This window comes from Panulirus ornatus, chromosome 43, assembly GCF_036320965.1.
Source record: "Panulirus ornatus isolate Po-2019 chromosome 43, ASM3632096v1, whole genome shotgun sequence".
Taxonomy (NCBI): Eukaryota; Metazoa; Arthropoda; class Malacostraca; order Decapoda; family Palinuridae; genus Panulirus; species Panulirus ornatus.
In genome coordinates this window covers 28,816,425-28,841,528 of record NC_092266.1, presented here as the reverse complement: position 1 = coordinate 28,841,528, position 25,104 = coordinate 28,816,425, and the positions used below count along the sequence as shown (strand labels likewise).

General features: G+C 40.2%; 3 protein-coding genes across 7 annotated transcripts in view; 1 reads left to right on the top strand and 2 right to left on the bottom strand.

Moving 5' to 3' along the window:
- Positions 1 to 21: 21 nt before the first annotated feature.
- Lamtor5 (Late endosomal/lysosomal adaptor, MAPK and MTOR activator 5) lies at positions 22 to 3,515 on the bottom strand. Its single transcript, XM_071687382.1, has 4 exons — positions 3,327 to 3,515; positions 2,557 to 2,618; positions 1,848 to 1,962; positions 22 to 649 (listed from the first exon to the last, which is right to left on the bottom strand). The coding sequence occupies exons 1-4, from the start codon at positions 3,359 to 3,361 to the stop codon at positions 583 to 585; spliced, it is 279 nt and encodes a 92-aa protein (XP_071543483.1). The 5' UTR covers positions 3,362 to 3,515; the 3' UTR covers positions 22 to 582.
- Positions 3,516 to 5,677: 2,162 nt separating this feature from the next.
- LOC139762465 (coiled-coil domain-containing protein 130 homolog) overlaps positions 5,678 to 25,104 on the bottom strand; it is a 143,352-nt gene continuing 123,925 nt past the window's right edge. For 3 of the 5 annotated variants that reach the window (XM_071687377.1, XM_071687374.1, XM_071687375.1), the window contains 7 exons: positions 12,861 to 12,952; positions 11,526 to 11,722; positions 11,039 to 11,150; positions 10,173 to 10,265; positions 9,803 to 9,970; positions 8,186 to 8,305; positions 5,678 to 7,127 (listed from right to left, as the gene is read on the bottom strand). In XM_071687377.1, the coding sequence (XP_071543478.1) occupies positions 6,552 to 7,127; positions 8,186 to 8,305; positions 9,803 to 9,970; positions 10,173 to 10,265; positions 11,039 to 11,150; positions 11,526 to 11,722; positions 12,861 to 12,863 (1,269 nt within the window). In that variant the 5' untranslated portion in view covers positions 12,864 to 12,952 and the 3' untranslated portion in view covers positions 5,678 to 6,551. Of the gene's footprint in view, positions 7,128 to 8,185; positions 8,306 to 9,802; positions 9,971 to 10,172; positions 10,266 to 11,038; positions 11,151 to 11,525; positions 11,723 to 12,860; positions 12,953 to 14,262; positions 14,402 to 25,104 lie in introns of those variants that run through there. The other 2 variants (XM_071687372.1, XM_071687373.1) reach the window with 2 other exon arrangements.
- The window catches only part of LOC139762463 (ras-specific guanine nucleotide-releasing factor 1-like), a 112,264-nt gene continuing 109,175 nt past the window's right edge, over positions 22,016 to 25,104 (top strand). The window contains exon 1 of the mRNA XM_071687371.1: positions 22,016 to 23,291. The gene's annotated coding sequence lies outside the window, so the exon portion shown is untranslated. The remainder of the gene's footprint in view (positions 23,292 to 25,104) is intronic.

The window sequence follows — 25,104 nt, the reverse complement described above, 5'->3', positions numbered from 1 at the left end:
GGGGAATATCACACAAACTAATGATTTATAATAATTTATTTCAGGGGCTTATAATGACAGCAAATAATCTCCCACACATACATATATAATTTCAACATAAAACATTTACTTTTATTTTCATTTTCCAAATATATAAAATTTCATTTCATTTTTGTTTGCAAGTAAAATTACCATACAATCTTTGATAAAAGTGCAACTGTGTGTTTACCTAAACCTAAGAACTCTCTAGATTATAACTATGTTTTAGAATGAATCACAGGCAGAAATATATAACTTTATGTTCCTGTTGTCACTGTAAGGAAGAGTGTACTCTGCTAACAAAAACATACAATTTTCATTATGAATTTACAATGAACGTTTCCATTACCTCTAATGATAGCAAACCTGAATGCTTCTTGAACACTATACCTAACTTGAAATTTTGCAATGCAAAGTACATTTATCCAGAATTCTTAAACATGATGGCACTTTTCCAACAAACAAATATAGAAAACCCAAATACGGAATACAGTAAGTGACAGAAACGAAGTGGAATTATTGACAAACAAATCCCTTTCTAATGAATATGCTGTAATTTTACTTTCAGGAGGTTTCAGGTGATTTGTAGATGGCTAGAGTAACTCCATTGTTGCGGTGAATGAGGCACTGGCTGTCACAAAAGAGATGGTATATGGTGATTAATTCTGGGATGTCCTATTTCAAATTTGTTGAAAAACATATCAAGCAATACAGTATTCTCCCTCTTGGTAACTTAATAAATCACCTTAGTTGTCTGGACATGAAACTATGACAAATCTTGCCAAAAAGTAAAACAAAAAATGTTTGCAATTATACAATTCTATTCTAAATATAATTACTGTATATACTCGTCTATAAGTCTACCTTGTGTATAGGTCAACACTTGATTTTTGGCCAAGAAATCATTAATCTAAATGCTTTAAGTATAGGTCGCCTAAGTTTTTGAGGGTAATGGAACAACAAATTAAGGTAATAAAGCACCATATTTCATGAGTTATGTGATAGAGGGAATGATGCTTCAACTAAAATATCTTTAATTAGAAAAGATATTTGATTACAATACATGTGCTCTACTTTATGAATCACAAAGTTCAAATGTGATGGATTTAAAATGTCTGTTCTATCTACCTCTGCACCATGCAATGATAAAATTGAAATATGTAAAGGATAATTCAGAAAAGACAAAAAAGCCTTAACCAAAGATGGTTTAAAGGAGCAAATAATGTGATTTAAGCCCCTAACTGCTCTTTTCAATTAGTCATTTGCTACAGGGAAAGTTTTAGATATTTAGAAGTTTGCCAATGTACCATCAATACTCAAAATAATGGAAACATTAAACTAGGACAAGAGTGTAAATCATACAGAGCATCAAAACTTAATACATGATTTTCAGCATAATTTTTGATGAAATGTTCATGTCAGACAAATTTGCTAGATTTCTTTTACGATAAAATCAACATGTATAATGACAGTAATGCAGCTGACATTATCTATTTGAGCTTTTGGAAAGAATTTGATGGAGTCCCACATCAAAGATTACTGGCAAAAGTGAAGTCATGTGGCAGATTCATTTCTAGCTGAGACAGCACGGATAAATGAATGTCCTGATCAAGGCCACCTCATTAACACAAATATTTTCCTATTCACTGAAGGTACTGTATATTTCTTTATCTGTGCTTTCCCATACATTTCAATTCATGGCACATGTGTGTGGATATGAATGGATGGATCAGCAATTAGTGTCTTTGAATGATTTACTTTCAAAATTTTGTTGTGATACATAAGAAACTGAATTCTAACATTAACAATTTACACTAATGAGTACACACCTGTTCTCATTTTCTAACAATATGAATGGATCTGGGCTTCCGGGTTCCAACATGGCTGCTCTGTCTGCTAAAGCTGCTATCATACCTGAAGATGTATTGGAAGCTTTTCCTCGAACTATAAGGGGAAAATAAAGAACAGTGACTCATTAAAATCATATGTATAAAATGCTGTTATTAGTTATCTTCTTCATACTTATCAGGCTGAATGCTCTACCTTATACAGATAAAATATGTGAAGAAAAACACTAAAATGAAAATAATTACTACTGCAATAATAGTGAAGTGCCAGCTGTGACTGCATTTAACATGGCTCTTTCTTAAGAGCTGCAAACACTAAGCCAGAGTCTTATGAACAAAAAAGGTTTACTCTAAGCCTATATGTTACTAATCATCTAACTTCCACACAAAAGACACCAAAGACCTACTCCTCAAATGCTCTGAACTCATCACACCAAGATGAACCCACAGTGTAACTACACTTCTTGGCCTATGGGCCCAGCTAGGATTCAGGGCAATGTGGAATCCCCATAAAAAGGGTTCCTGGGACTGGAGTATGTAAGTAAGGAGACAATACCAAATATATCACGGTCTTATGAATAGTACACTAAGACACTGCAAATAAAATTTCAGTACGGCCTGAAATCTACACTTTATCATAGCTGAAATATAACCATATTTCACATCAAAATAAAGTACTCCTGACACTTACCACCGAGACTGAGGCCCTGGCTGTCGGCACACAGCACTCCAGAAACGCCAGCGCTATGGGATCTGCAGCAAGAATTTACTATATAAGGCTTTCATAGTAATGGAATAAAGTATATCGTATGACTCAGTAAAAATAGTTTTAACTATAACATCTTTAAAGCTCATTCTACAGACCTGATCAAGCTGCTTTTCACAAGCTATGTATTATATGAAAAAAATCTATTAACAAAAAATGAACAAATTCTCTTGCTTTTTGTTGTCTGGATATTTGACACCAGTGTAAATGAAGGCTACCTATAACAGACAATAAGAGCTGCAGCATATCATTTATGGCAATATCATTCATTCTGCCATGTTCTACGAGGCGATGGTGGTGTGGGTTACACCTATCTGATAAACTCATGCAATAAACCAAAGGATTGTGAAAATCTCATCGACACTTCCAAGCAGTTTTATCTTTTTATTTTTAGCTTGAGCATTTTAGATCAAATGAAATATTAATTTCAGATTAAGTTTATGTTCTATTACGTTAATCCACTTGGTTTTGGTTGTTTCGATGTAAGAGAGGTCTCCTCCTACGTCATATTTTCCCCTCACATTCATAGCCCTCCCTATCATTTCCTCTTTATCATTTTGCAGACTACTTAATGGCTTAGTATTTCACCAACGTCCTTCTAAATCACTTCTAAGTATTAAAGCCCAATAAGCTGCTTATCTTCAACAATTCACTTCTGGGATTCCCTTAAACTACAATTTTCTAGAAACACTTACATTTCATCCAAACATTTCTCTAATGGCTTCTCCATTATCCAACAGCGGATTATAAGTTTATGAATCAAATCACGTCTTCCTCTTCACGTGAATTCTTCTCTTATATATGAATTTTGCTTATATCTGTCCACCGAGTACTGAGAAGTGGGAGGAAACACCTGTAAACACTGCGTTCTCGATCACGAATCCGAAGTCGTGTATATATATATATATATATATATATATATATATATATATATATATATATATATATATATATATTAAGAATATGTACGCATAAATAAGAAATATTTGACGTCAATTACTCAAATAACTCATGGATCAATAAGATTGCTCGAAATTATTTGGGTTCTTACAAATAATCCAGATTCACACTCTTTTGTATAATGACTCGCGTAATTCACGAATTACAAAGAATCACCATCCATAAGCTCAATAAACTGGCTATTCCCATTTCACTTAGCTTAAATGACTAATGATACTAGCTCCCTTTCAGAGATAAAAACCTTTTCTGATGAATATATTCCACAAATAGAACCATGGTATGCCAATCAATTTTCACTTGCAATACCTTATAGTGGAGCAGAGAAGATAATCCACAAATGGAAAAAGTCGTACTTTACTAACACTTATACGGAAAATACACCTGTCTTCATTTACGTAAAGACATCATTTACAAATACATAGCTCACCTCATCACCTTACTACCAAGATGCCATCATTTTAACATGGAATTGTCATCACATTCAAATCAGAGGGAGCTAAGTAACCTAACACATGTAATGGTGGAGAGTAAAAAAAAAGGGTACACAGCTGAGACATATCGACATGTATTGAAAGGCAGATAAGGGCAAGCTGCGACTGCTGGTGCAGGAGTATGGAAAGAAGGGCGATGCAAAATTCTTATGGTACTACTACAGAAGAGGGATGTTGTTGCCTGACCCAATAAGTGCTGCTGCAGAAGAGAAAAGGCAACCCTTATGTACCAAGACTGTGATGTGGAAGGGAGAAACTATTGTGTGGCTTTGTGGCTGTGTTGCAGGAGGGAGGTGGTGCTGTCAGAGTTCAGTGTTTGTAAGTAGGATAATGTACCATGGTTGTGCTGTTGAAGAGAAATGGCATCACAGAGGTTTCACGATTGTATTGCAGGAGAGGGAAGGTGTTGCCTAAGCCCCATAGCTGTTCAGCTGGAGGGAGGAAGCATTGTCAAGGTTTATTATTTGTATAGCAGGAAGGAAGAAGCATTGCTGAGGTTAATTGTTTGTGCAGTAAGAGGGCCATAGCTAGACTAGTTTCTCTGGTAACATTGTTATTTCTACTTGTCAAACATTTATTGGATTACTGAGGTAGTGCCAGAACAGAAGAACGGCCACATTTGCTCACATCTATTCTTTAACAGCCTTGTGCAATGCACTGAAACCACAGCCCCCTATCCACAACCAAAACTTATGACCTTACATTTGTCTATCTTTACAATCAACTTTCTCTGTCCACACTCCCAGACTCTATCATCAGTTTTTGTAGTTTTTCTTTGGAGTCTTCTATTCAAGCCATGTCATCTGCAAACAGCAACATATTAACCTCTCATGTCCCCCAACCTCCAGCATACTATAGACTCATTCCTTTAATACCCTGGTATTTTCCTTGCTCACTACAGGTTAAAGAACCCCAGTGACATCACACATCCTTGCACAGATCAGTCATCACAGAGAACAACTCGTCCTCCTCCCTTTGTACTTGGACAAATGCCTTAATCCCCAGTAAATCTCCACACTGCAATTAGTAACTTTTCATTCACCCCATATATTTGAAGCAATCTTTTCAAGGACTCTGCATCAACTCAATCACATATATTCTCGTGGTCCATAAAAAAGTTGCTTCTCCAAATATTTGTCAAACATTCTTCAAAAATACAACTAGTCCACACACCCTCTATCTTTCCTGAACTAGAGAACTCCATCCTTATCGGGTGTTCTATGCAGGTCAAAACCCCTCTCAAAATTTCCACTCCCATACACCTTGCCAGGTATACTCATCAGTTTTATACTGTGCCTCTGTATTTACATCAATCACATTTAGACCCTTTTCCTTTATATATGAGCACTATACGTGCATTCTTGCAGGTCCCAGTCATCTCATCTTGGGCCATACAAATAGCATGACTAGCCAAAAAAACACTATCACTCCCCTTCTTGAGCAACTCCATTACAGTTCTTAGTAGGACTGCAGTATGATAATAATGGGTTATCATTCTACTACTGAAAAAATGTTAGCACTGTGCATAAAGAAAAACACCACCAGAAGCTTTTTTTTCCCACAGATTTGGCCTTCAGAGGGGTTGCTTGAAAGTCTTGTTGTGTAGCACTTATAAAATTTATTTGCATATCTTTCAGTATATTTACACATAATATCAATACATTCTTGGAGACTAGAAGAATATTGTATCACTTTTTTTTCTGAATTGTATCACTTTAATCATTCTTGTTAATATTAGGTGACTGAAGTATATTTAACAAGTCTTACTTTATTTATGTTTCGTACAAGCATTTTCTTGAGCTAAAGCCATGTGTCTTAAAACTTCTTTTTGACAAAGGAACTTTTAAATATCCTTTTTCAGATCCTCAAGTGTCAAAGATCTACCAGACAGCTATGATAAAAACTCAAAGGGTTGGTCAGCCTATCACAAATTATAGAAATCACTGCTTGCTTGCACTCAAAAAAGATATATGAAAAGAACTATACATGAAAGGAGGAGCAAAGGTGGAGAATATAATACAGGTATACTGTATACCATTTCCCTAGAATACCTCTCAATTACAAGATTTTGAAATTCAGAGGACTAATATATCATTAAATTTATAAAATAACATATCTTTAATGTTATTTTCTGATTTGTACATAATGACACATAGAATAAATCAATAACATTACATATCTGCACATCCATGTGCTCTAACTATGTTGGCATTTCTCTAACCGACTTCATCCTTTGTTTGCCTCTCTATATAACCTCTGGTGACCAAAGAAAACCATATTTCACCAACACCTACATCGGATTTCAATTAAGGAAGTCTGTTTCTTTTACTGAGACATGGTTTTCACTAATCCTCAGAAACTAAAGGTTTTATGAGAAAGAAATCTTTTTCAACAATAGATCAATCTACTTTAAGATAAAAAACATGCAAGGATTGAGCACCTATCCCATTATAAAAGAACAAAATCTTTTCAGTGGAGGCTATCATCACTCTCACTTGCACTTAGATCATAACTTACAAGGCACTGCACTCTGTTAGTATTAGCACAAGTTGAGTTTTCAGGAGCCTGGTGTAATATGCGTTGTTGTGTCTCTGAATCAAATACACTGTTTGAATGATCTGTGTTGCTGGATAAAGAGCTATTGTGTGCACTTCTATGGTATGTTGTATACTCTGTAGAGTCTTTGGGTGTTTTATGAGGGTCACTTGAAGAAATAGGAGAAATAGTGGATAAGCTGTTTTCCACAAAAGATGAATCCCTGGATTCAGTATTTGATTTTACTTCTTTTTCAGACTCATCATTTAACTTTTCTGAAGAGTTCTGTATACCGACTTTCCTTGGTACAATCCCTAATGCCTGTGAACCAAAATTATTTTTGAAACTGTTGAAGTTCTTTTGTGAATTATTGACAATATCCTTAAGTGACTGATGAGCATATGCTTTTTTAGCTGTCTGAGGAATTTTTTTCGTCCTAAGCTTGGCAAACACTGATTGGGCATCTATGACTGCTCGCCTCTCCTCTCGAAGCTGATCTGATGACTTTGACTGAAATTAGAAAAAACAATCAATATCTTAGGAAATGATAAAGATTTGAGAAAGTTCATGGAGAACTTGAATGTGGAAAAATAGGAAGGTCCTTCACTAAACAATGTATATCTTCTGATAAAAAGTTATAAAACCAACCTGGAGCATACAAACAATACACTGAGGGAGGCAAACTGTAACCTAATACAAAATGCTTATTCCTCCTGTATTGTTAATATGGAGGAGTGTTTTACAGAGAATATTTGGCTTCAGTATGAGACAAGGCAACTAGTTGTACAAACAAATTCTATGAAAGGTAATAAGCAAATTAAACATACACATTCGCTGAAGCAGGAAAAAAGAAATGCAGTGCTTACATAAAATGTGTGAAAGTTTAAAGGTGTCATGAAGGAAATGCTTAGGTGAATGCAGTTATTAGCTGTTTCCCGCATCAAAAGTAAGATGCTACATGCAAAATCTTCCCTCATACTTTGACTACTATTCATTCTTTACACTTTTCAGACTCAAAGACAAAACAATGCAGTTCAAAATAATTCTGCATTTTGATCTGAGCACCACGTAAAAGAAACAGATGCACTCTTCAGAAAAAACATTTCAAGCAAGAATATCAATTTGCAAAAAATGAAATATTAGTCATTCTGAAGAAAGGTTTGTAAAATATCTATTTAAGTATGAAGAAATCTCCCCATAAAGCAGTAACTTAAGATGTACACAGTGCTGAATTGTCCCTGTAAAGAGAAGTGCTGATAAATCTGGGGTGAAGGAGTGCCTCCCTCCTTTCTTAAAAGTGGTTATGGATGGTGAGATTCTGCATCAGGGAGATTCAAGCAAGCATCAAATGTGAACATTATACAATTTGTGACCTTCTATCACCCAAGCTTAGGAGCTACCAAATATTTCTCAAGGGAAACTGGTGAGCCCATTCTAAGACACTTCTATTTTTCAATCCCTCAAAACAAATCTAAACAATCTAATCACCTTTAATCTTTCCTTGAAACTCTATATCACTGAAATGGTTAAACCTCCAACAGTAATCAGCAATATAAATGGAGTCATACCTGGGTAAACTGTAGTAATTTGGCAGTTTTGGTATCTTCTTCATTTGGTGGCAAAAGAGGAACGGATAAATGATACGAGGCATCCCTTGCTGCTTGGGTCTGAGCTTCCATACGCTTTACCTGAAAAAAAGTTTGGTAATTAGCAACAAGATTAAAAAAGTAGGTTTTGTGTGGAAAGATTAGGTCTCCACACCCACTAAAGAGACGGAAGGACCACATCAATCCTGTCAGAAAAATGAGGGGTGAGGGGCGGCCAATTTTGACCCCTAAAAACAAATTAAAGATAACTCCAAGAAGGTATTCCTAACTAGTGCAATAATGACTAGGCAAATGGAATATGGTTAGCAATTGTGCCTATATTTTCTTACCACAAAGAACTATGGCTTGCAATACTACACAGCAGGGTGGGTGATTACCTCTCAAAATTCAGATATCTATCATCTTCAAACAAATCTGATTTTCTAAGCTCAACAACACTTGAAAGACATATGCTAATATAGCAGAAGCTAGCTTTCTTACTGCCATATCATATCCACACATCTCAATAAAATATTTCAATACCTCAGTTTATACATTAGGCAAATGGAAATCAAATGACTGTGGATCAGTAATGATGTGCAACAGAACTCTGAATGTGGGACATGTGCAGATGTGCTGCTCTGAACATAGGAGTTTGGATATGGAACCTTTTATACATAAGATTATTTCAAACCAGTCTGAAAAGTAATTCAATAGCACAGAAAACAAACCAGTGTCATTTTCTTACATGTATCTCAATACATAAAGCTAGAAAAACCAGGATAGTCTCAGCTACACTTTCTTCCAAAACAACACATAAAATTCATTCACTCCTCTGTAAGTAAATGTGGCCTGTCTTCATCTCTTCCTCGCACTGCCTCATGAACATGAGAAATGTGATCAAGTGTAGAAAAAAATTAAAGGACTGTTCTTTTGCAAGAACTTTGAAAACAATTGGAAAATTCTTTAATGAGGGGAAAAAAAATTCATGCGAAGCTTTAAGTTTTACAGAGTGAAATACTACACTTGTTACTTACAACCTGTAAGGTAATGTATATAGTAACTAATTCAAATGACCTTACTGACCCTCTTAAAGAGAAACAGAAACCATAAACTACTACATAAACTTTGCATTAAAAAATCTGGATAGTACTATTGCAAATGGATGAAAAGATAAAATCAATTTCAATAATTCCAGTAAAATGCATTTACATTTACTGTTACTATCATTAAATCTGTTAACAGAGACCAAAACATGGACTTTTCATATATGTCCACCTAATAATATGTAAGCCTGCTTGAAATAACTAATCACTTTAATTTTGGACCATATACATCTGAGAACTGCAGGACTGAAGATACATCCCCGACTCACCCACCAGTATTGATGAAGTAGCTGCGCCCTTGTGAAAGATGAAAGCATCATACTATTACTCTTTTATCATCATGCACTCATATGATTAAAATTCTATATGGCATTCTGAAAGAATGTCAAGCACTCATATGATAAAAAAAAATTCTATATGGCAATCTGAAAGAATGTCAACATCTCAAGGTGTACATTTGGACTGAGTTAGAATGTAAAATATAAAAACTCACCCTCATAGCTGCCCTAAGAGTTCTGTTGGAAGCATAATCATCATGCCAACGCTTTGCTTGAAATTCTTCTAGTTCCTGCAACACTGGATCTACTTCTTGGGATTTTGCCTTATCACCAACACCATGTTCTAATTTAAACATGGCATCTACAGCCATTTTTCGTGTGACCTGCAGATTCAACCTTTTTTAAACAGTGAATAATCTGGGATTAATAAACTATCATATTTGCAGAGAAGGAGTGCTTAAGCAAATGTAATTCACTAACTTAAAGCTCTTAATACATTTTTGGGAAAGCTGTCTGATTTCATGTATCATATCAAGTAAACTGCTCAGCTCTTGGCAGTGCCAGCATCTTTTTTTCAACACTTACCTCTTTGTCCTCTGGAACAACCTGCTCATTTTCTGTGGGATCCCATCGTTTTTCTTGCCTTCTTGCTCCACTTACTATTTCATAATCTAAATTCTGTAACAAACAAGGAAGTTATGAAAAATTTACCTATCTATCCAAATCTGATTAGTCAGCCTATTTCCTACATTAGAGATGAGTAATTCAAAATTCTCTCAATCATCATAAATCACAGAAAATCTTATCTGCATAAATCACTAAAGATTCTATATACATGAATCTACCACTAGTGCTTTAAACATCTTTTTAAAAATCCTACACACTGGTTAGGCATTAATTACACTGTAACACTTCTAGTAACTTCCAGCATCTGACTGAATACATTAAACAAAAAAGTAGGGCCTTAAAACTGACTGTAATACAAGAAGAAAATTAAACCATGGTGCTTATGACATATGTGTATTCGAATGGCACCTTTTCAAAATGAGTACATGGAACAAATGATATTCCACAAAGTACAGTCTTGGGACCACTGATATTCCTGATACATGTATATAACTTGCTAAAGATCCTCAAACTATCTTTTATGTATAATCATCCATCCAATTTCTATGAAAGTCTTTGTGTTACTCAAGACTTTTCTAAAAGGCTCCTGCAGCCTAAGTAGGCTGTACTACTTCCAGTGGTAAGAAAATGTATCTTAATAAATAAGCAGAATTTCTAAAAACAGCCTTACCTGGATGTTTTGGGAAGAACTATTACGAATATATTGGAACCAACAAAGACATGTAAAGAATGAAAGTAAATGGCTACTAAAAACGTGTTTGAACAAGTAGGGAAAAACAGCACAGATGTAATAAAATCTTGCCTTTAGTTAGAATTAAACTTACCGCTGGATCAGTTTTGATTTCAAAATAATTGTCACAAAGGTGGCACTTCATTCGGAACTGGTAGATGGGTGTTGAATAATACATTCCAACTTTCTTCTTTTCTGCATTGTACCTGAAAATGTAGGAACATTTAAGAAAAAAGACACTGAAATTACTTCTACATTAGAATAAGAAATTCTCATATCCCTATCTTGCTACATCAAATATACACATTTTATTTCTAAAGAGCTGTGGCTCCCTTTCAGAAACTTACTTATATACCTGTCACTGTATGGCATGTCTTATCATTGGTAGATCCAACTACAGCAATATAAACATCCCATAAAAACTCTTACCACAGTCCATAAGTCAGGGTTCATTTATTCAATGGGATGGTGCAAGTGTTTAGTTTGCATTTCCTTTCAATCAAATGTGTGGATACAGAAACCTAAAAATATGAAATCTGGGTATAAAATCATGTTCAGTATTACTGCAATAAACTACATACCTAACACCCATTCCTATGTGTTTGTTGCAGCCCTCACACCAAATGTTGTATGGCATCTCAAAGCGAATAATAAGGATACCAAGGTGTAATTTCCGAGCACGCTCTCGTAATGCATGGGTGCCCTGAAATTTGTTAAGGCCTCCTCTCCTTGGATCATAGTCCGGTGGGTAATACTTGTTGACACCCTTACGTTCACCCTGTGTGAATAAGAGGTCATATTAGAGAATTTTCAATTTTTTTTCTGTATTTGTGTACAACCAAACCAATAAGATATATGTAAAGAAGCCAAGCTGGAGGGATGTTGCAGCATGAGAAGATGGGATGAAGTTATAGGCTCTCAGCACATACAGTAATTTACTGATGGTAATTACATATCCTTGGTTTACCACAAGACTATAGTAGAAGAGCCTGGCAGGTACTAGCTCACTAAAGACACAATATAAAAAGCATACTGGGGTAAAGCTAGTGGTCTCAGTATCATCCTCTTGCCCAAACTCTCTTTTGCTGTGCTTTGATAAGCTTTCAAATAAAAACAGGTAATGGATAACTATTCTAAGCATTTCCCCTCATTCCTACTAATAGTACATATACTTCGCAATGAACAGGGTTCTTGATCTATATGCATGACAAACTCCCTCATACTCATCACTCATCTCCCCTTCCATTCATGTGGCATCAAAACCTTATGTACTGAACACAGGATATGACCCCCCGGTGCTCAACACTGTGATGCTAATAATCTCCCTGAGATTCCTTCCTCTTTCTCTATAATTTTAACAATGTTCATTGACTTGAGAAATATTTTCCACTGCTGAACATTCCTCAGCTACTTCTAACCTCTTATTTATTTGTGAGACCCAACTGATCAAAGATGTTTCCACCCAATCTTTCCTGATCTTTACTTACATTTTGTACAATACTACCATTTATGTGTTACAGATGTAGTATGTGCATACATAAACATATCAGATACATGCTTTTTGGACAAAGATTCATCTGATACCAACTAGCTCAAAATTTGTCTCTGACTTATTTTACACCCATTATTCTAATGATACTAATGATATCTTAGAGTATCAAAAACAGCCAGCTCTTAAGAGAAGAAACTGTAGGACTCCCTACAGAAAAGGAAAAGAAAACCATATTGCAATGGAGGACAAACTGGGAAGGGTGATGAGAGGGTTTACTCTTGGTTTACCTCTATCACTTATGCATGCAACCTTAGAACTGCCTTAGATGTAAGAGCAGTACTAGGACTCTATAAAAGGATACTCAATCCTTTGTATAATCACAGCAACTCAAAAAATGAAGCACATGTTAATGAAAGAAACTTACCATTTTGAAGGCGTTCTAGTTGGTTCAGTCAGTGAGTTTCCAAGGTTTTCCCAGATGGTGTAGTTTCAATGCTTGATAAGATTATCCAGCACCTACAATACATAAAAGACTTATCATTACTATGATACTGAATGTTCCTTAAGTAACTGTGTACTTCAATGGCATAACCTAAATCACTCAAGAAGGTAAATAATTTTATTCCCCAAAAATAGTGTACTGAAACTGGAGTGAAATGAGACTAAGGAAGTGTGACTGAGATTTAAGAAATTTTCTCCCATGGCAATAAATGAGTTGCGATTTGGGAAAGCTATGAGGATTGGGAAAACATGGGGTTAATTAATGTACAAGTATTATTCATGTTTACTGAATCACATCACATACTGAAGAGAGTACGCTGGAAGTGACTGAACACAGTGGGATCAAGCAACATACAGTGCACAAAATCTTTATGTAAACAACTGCAGTTAAAAAAAAAAGTGAAACATAAGGCTAATCCTATCCCACACCATTCACATGACATTGAAAATAGGGTAAATTTCGACTGCTGCGAGTCTGGCAAGACTGTCATACATTCTGTTAATCTTAAAAGTGTTTCACCTACTTTCACAATAATGTTAAGCCAATATTTTCCATGAATTTCAAAAACCATGTGCAGCAATTCCAGGCAATCACTTTTTTAGAGAACATTTGCTAGCAGGCAGCAGCATCCACCAAGGCAAGCAGTGTGATTCATATGGGGTTTATTTTGGTGTTACAACATGTATTCTTACCCACTAGTATTGCACAAAACCTCCTCAAACCCCCAACAACTATGAAGAGAAAGTGCACAAGTAAGTCTTAGTACCTTTATCAATCATAAATGTAAGAAGAGAATTAGCCTACAAGTAAAGTTAGATAATCATAGTAGGTACCATGGCTACATAGCAAAGACCGTTCAAAATCCTCTAGATGCATTCTTCAAAAAAACCATCCTTAGATGAAAAGCCAGATGTTCCCAACCCTTCACTTACATAGCCTAATCATGCCTTCCATACCACATGCAGCCTTGAAATGCATGATCCTTATCCACTCTGGGTGTTTTTATATCATACCGTATTAAGTTAACTACAAATTGTGTGTTATTTATTATTCAGATACCTATATCAATAATGTAAATCTGCCCAAGGAACATGGCCTCCTATTTACTTCATTGTGATCTACAAAAAAATGGTCATAAAAGTACAATATAATACATAAATACAATGGTAGAAGGCTGTAATACAATACAAAACAGCTCAAACTCATGCCCTACAACTGTTAATTAGTTCCCTTTCCATGAGCATTACAGAAAACACTCAGAGCTAAAATAGACGTTTATCCATATACCACTTCTAAAAGGCTTTTTGCTTATATTAATTTTTACCTGCCTCGCTCTTCCTTCTGTCTGGAAAAATTGGATAAATATCAACCTATGCACAGATTTCACCTCCTTCTGATCGTCAGGTTTGTTATTGTTTTCATCGGGATAGTATCATTTGTAATATTTTTAAGGAATAGCATTTTCGATCTCCATGAGATGATAATGATAATAATAATAATAATAATAATAAAGTCATACATGGGACTGCATGCTCATATCAGAATTGAATGTGGTCGTTCTAAGAGTACCGACAAAATAAATTTAGTGTACTGCAATGGATTCATGTTCAGGATTTTTCCTCTTGCCTCAAGTCACGTATGATTATAAAGATTTCAGTCTCCTTCCTTTAAAGACAGATAGTTGCTTTCACACACAAAGGATGCGAATGAGATACAATTCATAGACATAATGTGTTGCTTTATGCATAACAGCATTCCCTTTTGCAGTTGCACACCTCAATCAACTGCTAAATATCTTAATGGTGAAGGAAGTAATTGCAAGATATATAAAAAAAATCATGAAGATTCTTTCTTAAAATCTCTCATATCAGAATACACAATTACTCATACTGGTGAGCTTAAAACGGCCTTCAACGCTAACATTCGGTAGCTCAAAACCTTTAAATTCTGAAGTATTCACGTCCAAATTTGGCGCTCCTAGATGGTAAGGTTCAGTTGTGAAAGAGCAATAAAAACGCACAAGAGGTGTCTCCAAGGTCTTCTCAAGATCATTGCCATGATTTCATCAAACTTTTTCGGTCTTTTTCAATTCTTTTCCAAATCTTCATCAGGTCTTCTTTAATCTTTCTAACGTCCCCCGACAGGTCATCCTGAAGTCTTTCACAGAAACTCCCCAGGTCCTCCTGGAGTCTTCGGAACCTCCCCTTGTTTTATCCAGGTCCCCACATCTTTCTCAGTGTTTCCACAGATATTCCTTAGGTTCTGCTCATGTCTTCCCGGGTGGCCTTTAGTGGTCTCAAATCAGCCTTCAGGGCCAATGTGTGTACTTCAAAACCTCCCAAAATCTTTCCTAAATCATCAGATCACATCTAGGTCTTCCTAACGTCCTCCAACAGTTCCTCTCGAAGTCGTTCCCAGAATATTCCCAGGTCCTCCTCGAGTCTTCAGAACCTCCCCAGGTCTTATCCTGATCCTCCTCACATATTTCTGTTTTCTCCAGATCTTCTTCAGGCTATTTTTATGTTCTGCCCATATTTTCTCCAGTGTGGCCTTTAATGGCCTCAAATCGGCCTTTAAAGCCAAATGTGCCTAGTTTAAAACAGCATCGGAAGTACCTGCACCCAAAATTTGGGGCCGAGGAAGAGTAGAACATAAACGCTTGAAAATATTTAAAGGATTACAGTATCTTTTTCTACGTATGTGCGGATTCTCATGATGATATGGGCAGGAATAATGGGTGGTAAGATGCAGAATGCAAAAATGACTTTGGGTCCTTCATGATCTTGACCTGTAATTGTCTTTCCATCACTGAAGACATTCAAGAAACCAGTGTTCTTTTACACACACACACACACACACACACACACACACACACATGTGCGTCTTGATGCCTGTAGTTGAACGAGGACGACATGGAGGCGGCACACGTCTTGAAAGCCCCGTGAAGTACTGCACCTGCTGATGCCCTAGGTTGTGCTAGACACCAAGGTCATTCATGCGCTCTGGTGCGAACAATGACTTCGTGAGCTAGAACGGCTATGGACCGACGGTAAGGTCATTAACAACCATCTGTGGTGTGAATTACGACTGCGGGCAAGAAAGGCAGGAGAAACCACCCTAAGGTTGGGGGGGCCACTCGCCAAGGTCATTCACACCATCTGGGACGTGAATTATGGCTGTAAACACCTAGGCTGCCGCCATCAACGAGGGGCCCCATGTCGACTGTGACTATAGGAGAGGTGGGCTTTCTAGCGACGCAGGGAGTGTGTTATTCTCTAACTATAGATGTATGCATCCTTTCTCTTTTTTTTTTTGTCTGTAAATGCCTATTCGAATATGCCATACAATGCACTTTATGTTGAAGAGAATTTGGAAAACTTTGGAGGGTCGAAGAACAATAGATTTTCCGTTCCATTTGTATTTCATTACCCTATCACACCGCACGCTGGCTTTGAGATCCACGTCACCATTTACCCCATCTCCAAAGGCAAAATTCTTCCAGTGCATTCGATCCCAGATCATTCCTTTGGCAACTGGGTCTGAAAAAAAAATCACTATCCTTGATCGACTCTCTTACTGCATCTCGCCCCGGTTTACCTACAGTCACCTTTAACCATATTACTTCATAGCTTGACCACCCTACCCTCTGCCGTTGTTCTACACGAAAAATCTGTCCTAAACTATTCATCCACACACCTCTCTATTTCTGGTCCCCATTACTTACCCTTCTTATATCTTCGTTCTTTACTGTTTCCACAGAATTTCAAATGTGCTACGCTAAGTTATTTATCTTTGCTTCTTTCATTCTTTACCTCTCCTGACCTATATATACGTGGGCTTGACAGCCAGTCATCTGAGATGGGGCAAATACTCCCAGACAGTTGTCTGAGGTACTCTACTAACATTCACCAAAGCTTTCAGTACACCTTGTAAAACTCGACTCACAACATCAACTTTCCCACTAATGTTCTAACTAAACTTTACTTCGAAATACCTTAACACACCTTTAACTCATCATGACCTTTCTGCTATTACAATGTAACATTCTCGCTTTTTCAGAACATTTTTCTTTTATTATGTAGTCTACGGTCCACATAAAGACCTTAATTGAAATAGAGTGAGGTTAATGAAAGGGAGAAAGATGAGAAAGAAAGTATCTACGAATTTCGGAGGAAGTGAAAAAGCTGTCTTTTAAAATGTGCCGGGTCGTAGTTACTGGTAGAGACATGAGAGGGTAGAGAGGCATCACTCAACCCAGACACACCACATTTATTTCAAAGTACTTACTTACACCACTGCTGGCTCGCACACGTACTGCTCTCATTGTGAACACTTTTAAAGGTCTTCCAAGTCTAACATATAGAGCCAGGACTTCCCAGAGAGCTTTTCCATTTCCTTTATCCTATGCTTTTTCTAATTCCATAAATGCTTCAGATATCTCCTTCCCTTTTCTATAGAACTTTCTCCATTACCTATCTACGTAGAAAGATCCGGTTTACACACTTTCTCTCCTTCCTAAACCCACCTAGTTCATCTCCATGGTACACTATCCTATACCTTGACCGACATGCCCAGAGGGCTTGTTCCTCTGTAAGTCTTACAATCACTTGGACTCTGTATTTCTGTTTACAGTGGACCAGTTATTGCCATCGTCCAGTCATCAAGAGCATGACCACCGTCAAATGCTTTCAGAAACACATTCCAGACTCACTCGGGAGTAAAACATCCACTCTTTATTCGCTGGTCTATGTATAATCTCCGACTTTTCTATTCTTCTGGCACATCATTTCTCTTCTAACTTCCTCCCTCGTAATATCTTCCCCTCTCCTTTATCACCTGTTCCTTTCTCTCCCTACCTTTAATTCTATGGTGCCAATCGTAAAGTCTTTTTTTTCCCTCATAATTTCCCGTTGTTTCTTATAAACATCATCCTCTGGCATCAATATTCTCTTTGTCTAACATATTCTTCCATACATAATCACCTCTTTCACACATATTTACCTCCCTCCATTAGACCTTATTATTTTCCTTCGATTTCATAAGAACGTAACTTAGTTTCCCTTTTTTCTCCTTCACGTTTTAATGAAGGATTTAATATTCTACACTTTAGCCCGCCATGCACCACCATTCTCAAGCAGATTCATCCTTTCCCTCAAGACTCTCTTTTCTCCTCTCTCCTCATCAGGCACCTTTCGCTGCGAACCCTAACTTTTCCTCCATTAACCATTTCGCTGTGGGGTCCCGACCTTCGTGCCTCTTAATCTCTTCAACCTGGCATCTTTACGATGGCACCAGTTTCGTTAGCATGGTGACAGAAAGTTGCCAGAGGCCGTGAGCCTCACCTAAATGAAAGAAAACGAAATGGCCGAAGGGCTTAGTGACCCTGTAGGCATGAGGAGGAAAAGTATGACGTCCCACTGTCCCAACAGGAAAATAAACTCCAGTTGAGAGAGTAAACTCCAGTTGAGTTTACATGGAGTTCTTTTCATTTAAGATTTCTTGAATTTTCCATGCAAAATAGGTGTTTCTATTTAATCAAATTGTGCTCATATGATACTGAAAGTGTGTACAAAAATAATCTAATTAGTGATATAATAGAAAAGAGAAAAACGCATTAGTATTTATACGTCTGGCAACACTGATTGGCACATGTTACGCCCCCTGTGCCTCCTTACTGTATTCAAACGTATTTTACAATACTGTGATCAGGGAGAAGTACTCTCTTCATCACAACAATAAAAGATAGAAATACTTTATTCTTAATTTCTTCATCTTCCAAGTAGCGCTGGTGGAGGGGTATGTTTCCCCTATCTGCAGAGGAGTGAAATCTTCATTCCACCAACCTGTACCTCCCTTTTCCACGGCTTATACCTGCCGCGTCACACACACACACTTCCGCAAAATCCTCCAACAATTTCCTTTTGTAAACTTCCTCCACATCACGTAAGCTTCACGTAGTATGGTTACGGATCTCCTAGACTTCCCTAATTCAGTTACTATAGAAGGAAGGAAGAATCACTACCTCCGCTACATTGTAAACTACAATTCTCCTTTAGGAACAAGAGTCATCTACAAGTACAACGACCCGTCTACAAGCCACTCTCAGTCGTCGTAGGACCTGGAATGGAGGCTTCTCATCAAATGGAGAGTACATGCGTGTCATGGAATCTATTCTCATTTGGGTCCACCCGTAGAGTCACGTCACCGATGTTAAGTTGGTGCGCTGGGATTACATCAGCCAAGGGACTGAGTACTGTCCATATTACACAACACACTCTGACCGATCCTATTGAATCGCTTGTTCATCTCTGAGGTAACTCTGACCTGCTGGGCTGCAAACTCTCGTGGATTTATAAGACTTGTCGGTACCTTTATTCAATAGTCTGGAGGACAACTTCTAATGACCTGCAAAATTAAAAGCTAATTTTGTGTCCAAGAAACATAGGGAAACGGGGTTGTATTTTTTTTTCAAGATATTTTCTGAAATCACTTTTCAGCCACACGACTCTTTTTAGAGTGAAGTGATGATCTATGGTAGAGACATCAAAGCCTATTAGTCTCCACAAGACGAGAAACTATAGGATTGAGTCTTACTGTTGTGACTGATACGGCTTTGTAATTTACAGATTTGCTTAGTCCTTGATTCTGTTCTTCAGATGAGGGATTACGACTACACTCAGTAAACGTATGGGAATGAATCAGACGACAATGTTTACATTTGCGGCTATGTTCAGCACAACAACCGAAATTTTCTCCAGTGTTTGTGAAGATACTCCTACCACAGCCCTAGTTTTACTGACAGAGGCAGCTCAGAATATCGCTATGTAGGTCAATCTCTGAGGTGTAGGCTGCTCACCTTCTTCGTGAGACACTAGACTGTTAACCTAATACACAACAATTAAGTTTCCGAGATGTGAACTCCCACACGGAAACTATCTGCCTCTCGCGCCTCCTCGTCGACCCTCTTGTATATCTTGTATGTATGGGGTTTACTTCCTTCCTCAGATGACACGGGTTACTGATAGCCACATTAGATGCCGACACGCCCTTTGCTGCTGACCTCAGCCTCTGGGCGATTATAAAATGAATTCATCTGACGCGCCTCAGCCGCGTATGATCAGCCAAGTCCCATCTCATCAGGGTCACCATACGAGCACCACGCCAGGAGAGGGGTCTGGTGCTGCAGTCTGAGTTCCATCAATAAACTCAATACATCATGGGACGTGCAGCCATTCCGCTTGCTAACAAATACTTCATACTCCGCTGCCAGTACTCACCTGACAACATGTCATTTGCGTGAATGACAGTCTCCAGCCACAGGACGTACCTGGAGATATGCCACGCTTCGCACATTACCGCTCGCTGTATGAAAAGCGAGTGTAACGTGCCCATGAACACCTCTACCGTGTCTTGCCTTCTTCAAGCGACCGCCAGGGACCCAGTGAACTCCTTTAGGGCTTGACCCCTCCCGTCTAGCGGAGACAGGAAGTGCCCCAAGGCTCGGTACTTTAGTTTAACAGTAGAGGGGAAGTGTTCAGAGGCTACACGCCCATACTTAAAGTGAGCTTACTTTATGATAATGAATAAATGGATGGAGAATATGACGTCGTTCCATCCCAGACCTGGTAGTTAGCTGGTGTATGGAAAGTGAATCTGGGTTAGGGAGGGAGCAGTTAGACCTTTATTTCTATACGTATGGGGTTCGGGTCCAGCTAAGGACATGGATGGGTGGGGTTGGGATCGAGGACGCACTTGGACACTCAGAAAGGAGTTAAGCAGGGCGGGAGTGTGTAAGGAGAAGGCGGGTATGGAGGGAGTGTGTAATGAAAGATGTGCAAGAGGAGACTATAACGAAGGAATGTGCAGGGGAAGAGTAGTGTGAGAGTGGAGTGTGAGCACATGGGAAGGACAGGTAACAGAAGACCTCATGGTCCATAACGAGGCTATCTGATACAGTGGCCTGAAGATAGTGGTAAGAACAGGACAGCAAAGTACAGGACACCTCCTCAGCCACCTCTCCCTCCGGCTCAACTGCCGGCTGGAGGATGATGAGTACAGAAATCCAAGCGGTACAGGAAAGAACATACCGCCATGGGATTCCTTTAGTAAAGCGTGGACTGGAAAAAGTTCCCGACGACTCTACACTGCGGCTGGATTCTGGAAATGTAAAGATGAGGTGTGTAAGGATGGAGTGTGTTCAGGTAGGATGTGCAAGGAGGGAGTGTCTAAGGATGAAGTAGTGTGTAAGGATGGGGTGTGTAAAGACAGGATACTTAAGGAAAGAGTGTGCAAGGATAGGACGTGTAAGTAAGGAGTCTTAGAGGGAGTATGTAGGAATAGTGTGTCTAAGGAAAGAGTGGGTAAGGATAGGGAACGTTAGAAAGGAGGGTGTAAGGAAGGAGTGTATTAGGTGAAGTGTGTAAGGATGGAGGTTTCAAGGAAGGAGGGCTCATGGAGGGAGTGTAAACAGTGGGAGTGCAAGAAGCAGGGTGTAGAAAGGGAGTGTAAAGGGGAGGGAATGTGTCAGGTGTAAGGAAGCGTGCAGTGAGGGGAGAGTGCTCACGGAAGAATTGTGGAGGGAGGAAGGTTGGGAGGAGGAGGGAGCCTGCAGAGAGGGAGGGAGGGTTCATAAAAGGAGGGCGTAAGGAGGGAGTGTGGAAGGAGGGAGTGAGGAGGAGAGGTACTGTGCAGCAGGGGTGTGTGCATGAAGGAGGCAGGACGGTGAGGTGAGGTGAGAGCAGACGGCCCCCCGCGCCTCCAGTAAGTCTTGGCAGCAAACAGCGGAGTAGCTAAGTGTTTAAGCCGTGTTGGTGTGTGTATTACACGGGGGCTGGATACTGGCATCTCCGCCACACACCCTACCTGAACACGCCGGATGAGGCCGCCTTGCCACGAGACTGAATAATGTATGTGTGCTGAATATGCTAGCATAAGGATGTGGTAGGATGAAGCAGAGTGGAGGATATGCGGGATTGAATGTTAAGCGGAGTGAGTGAGGGCTGGGGTGAGGGAGGGAGGGAGGAAGGGAGGGAGGAGGAGAGGAGCCTCCCGCAGCGTGGGGGAAGGAATGGGGTATTAAGCTGGGGTCCTGCGACACTGGGATCCGGAGGCCCTTTCGTCCGCAGAGGACCTTGCCTTCGCCTGCCACACTCTCCACCATGCTACCGTCCATCTCAATACTCAACCTTAGTCTTTTATGAGGATCTGGGGTTGCCAGGTGCAGCGTGCGAGTACTGTTAATCCAAGACGACGAGGGAAATTTTCCGTGGGGGTTGTGAGGGTAGCGATCCTGCGCACCTGGCCTGGGTTGCCAAGTGTCGCTCGGCTCTCGCCTCCAGGCCTCTCTTACGGAGATCCACGGGTTACTGCAGGTGACTAAGGCTGTACTGGGGGGATAAAGTACACCTGAAGCCAAGTGTAGGGAGGGAAGATGTATCGGGTGCAGAAATGTTGTAGAGAGGGCGGCATCAGTGCGCACCTGGCAGGTGGCGGCCCCACCTGTTGATCAGCGCCGCCACAGGTCCCCTCATCGATCCGTCAGTGGCGCCCAGCACCCCTGTCAGGACGCACGCCGCTCCTGCCCGTCACCTATTCTCAGCCGCACGCCCGTACACACCTGCCCGCACCACATCGTCCGTCCGCAGGGCCGCAGTCACCCTGCCCGCACCCTGAGTTGACAGCTGGTGCTCCTACTACTGCCGGTAACGGTGGTGGCCTCGTCTGACCCCGGGGAGGGCGCGCTGCCTCGCTAGCACGGCCCCACTACTGCTGCCGATAACCTCTGACCCGCCCCTCACCTGGGCTCCTGTGCCGCTCCAGTCCTCGTCCGGCAGCACAGGTGATGCGGGCAGACCAAGTAAAATGTATCGGGAACGGCGTGGCAGCGTGTGTGACGCCTGAGGTGTGGTGAGCAGCCCCCGCCGTACCTGTCCCCTCGGCCCGCGCCACTACCTGCAGTCAGGCCAGACCTCACCTTGCACCCTGGCCACGCTAGGACTCCCCGGCACACGGCGCTCCCACACACCCTCGGGACACACAGACTGGGGCTTTACATTCCAGTGATCTACCAGAGCGCAACACGTGCCGCCGTGGGCCGTCTAGTGTAGTCAGAAAGGACGGGCAGGACAGGTGTGAGCCACGAACACCTGCCACCCCGTAACGTGCCCGGGGTCTTCCTCCACCGCCAGCCGTCAGTCTCGGCGGCTGTGTGACCTCCTGTGACAAGAGTGGCACCAGATCTGGCTCAGGTGAGCATGTGGTCGGGCGTGTGACCGGGGCGTCCAGGGAGATGTGGCTGTGAGGCAGAGCTGAAGGAGACGGTGGAGCCGCTGCCCTACACTCACACCACAGCAGGTAAGCCATGGCTGGAGCCTTGTAATGACTGTCTTCCCTCCCCCGTTTACCATCATGTCTCCCAGCCAGTTTCGTCACAAGGGCACCTCCCCACACCTGCATCTCTCGTTCATCTAACACTTCCCGATGCATCACAATTACCCGTATGTACCTATAAATAAAGGGTTTGCGACACAAACATAAGCCATCAGATCACATGAGACCCGTACTCGTGAAGAAACTGGGAATACAACATTTCCTGTTACTATGATTCCATTTGTGGCTTCGATCATAGGAAGCAGGATGGTAGATGCAGAGATACAGCCAGACACCCGAGCACTGGACCTTCCCTTACCTTACCGTGGCTCACTTAACACTGGCCTCCATACACCAGCATAGGCCTACATGTTCCTCTCAACAACACATCTGGATCATTCTTCTTCTCCTGTACTAAAAAAAAAAATCTAAATATACCAATAGAATATATATATATAGATGAAGGTAAGCCAAAGGGTGAAGTAACAGGGAAGAAGAGAAGAATAATCTAGAGAAACGTTGGGTATATATATATATATATATATATATATATATATATATATATATATATATATATATATATATATATATATGATTTGGTCGTGGAGGCGTGTGAGGTTGATGGACGCCGTGTGGTTCCGGCTTGACCGTCGGGTGTAGACTGACCACAGAATATAAAGGTAATGCCATGTAATGGTGGCAGAACTTGAGCAATGCTAACTGAACCACAGTGCAGGATGGTGATGGTGGCAGAGTTGCTGGTGTGTTACTGTACGTTCTCACTGCGAGGTCTGTCGGAGCGGCTATGGGCTGTGGGGTTCATCATGAGGGTCCACAGAGACCACCACACAAACGGGGGCTATGATATAAGAGAGACCATCACACAGACGGGGACCATCATATAGAAAGGGACCATCACACAGACGGGGACCATCATATAGAAAGGGACCATCACACAGACGGGGACCATCATATAGAAAGGGACCATCACACAGACGGGGACCATCATATAGAAAGGGACCATCACACAGACGGGGACCATCATATAGAAAGGGACCATCACACAGACGGGGACCATCATATAGATAGGGACCATCACGCAGACGGGGACCATCGTATAGATAGGGACAATCATCATGCGGCAGAGGCCATCTTACAGACAGAGACCATCGTTCAGACAGGGACCATCACACAGATAGTGTTTATCTAACAGACAGGAACAATCGTACAGACAGGGACCATCATACACAAAGGGACCACCAATGAAACAAGGACCATCACATCGATAGGAACCATTATGTACGGGGCCTCTGTGGTGCAGTGGTTAGCGTTGCTGACCATGAGTCAGCACGGGACCGCATGGGTTCGAATTCTGGACGCTGCAGTCGGCCAGCACCAAGCCCAGCTATCCCTCCTTCCCACGGGTCTGGTCGATAATGGGTCCCTGGTTTAGGCTGATACACACACACACACACACACACACACACACACACACACAGATACACACACACACACACACACACACACACACACACACACACACACACACACACACACACACATCTGCATTTATAGACGATACACAGATGGGGAATGTGGCGTCTACAGTTGCAAGCTGATATATACAAACTTATAAACTGGGTCGACATGTAGTAAATGTATTATAATAAGTGAAAAAAAATCTTGCGCATCGACCGTAAATAAAAATAAGAAGGTAAACTACAGATTCTATTAACCCACACAAAGAAAATCAGGAAAGATACTCAGGGGTCATAATTTCCAATGACCTAAAACCAAG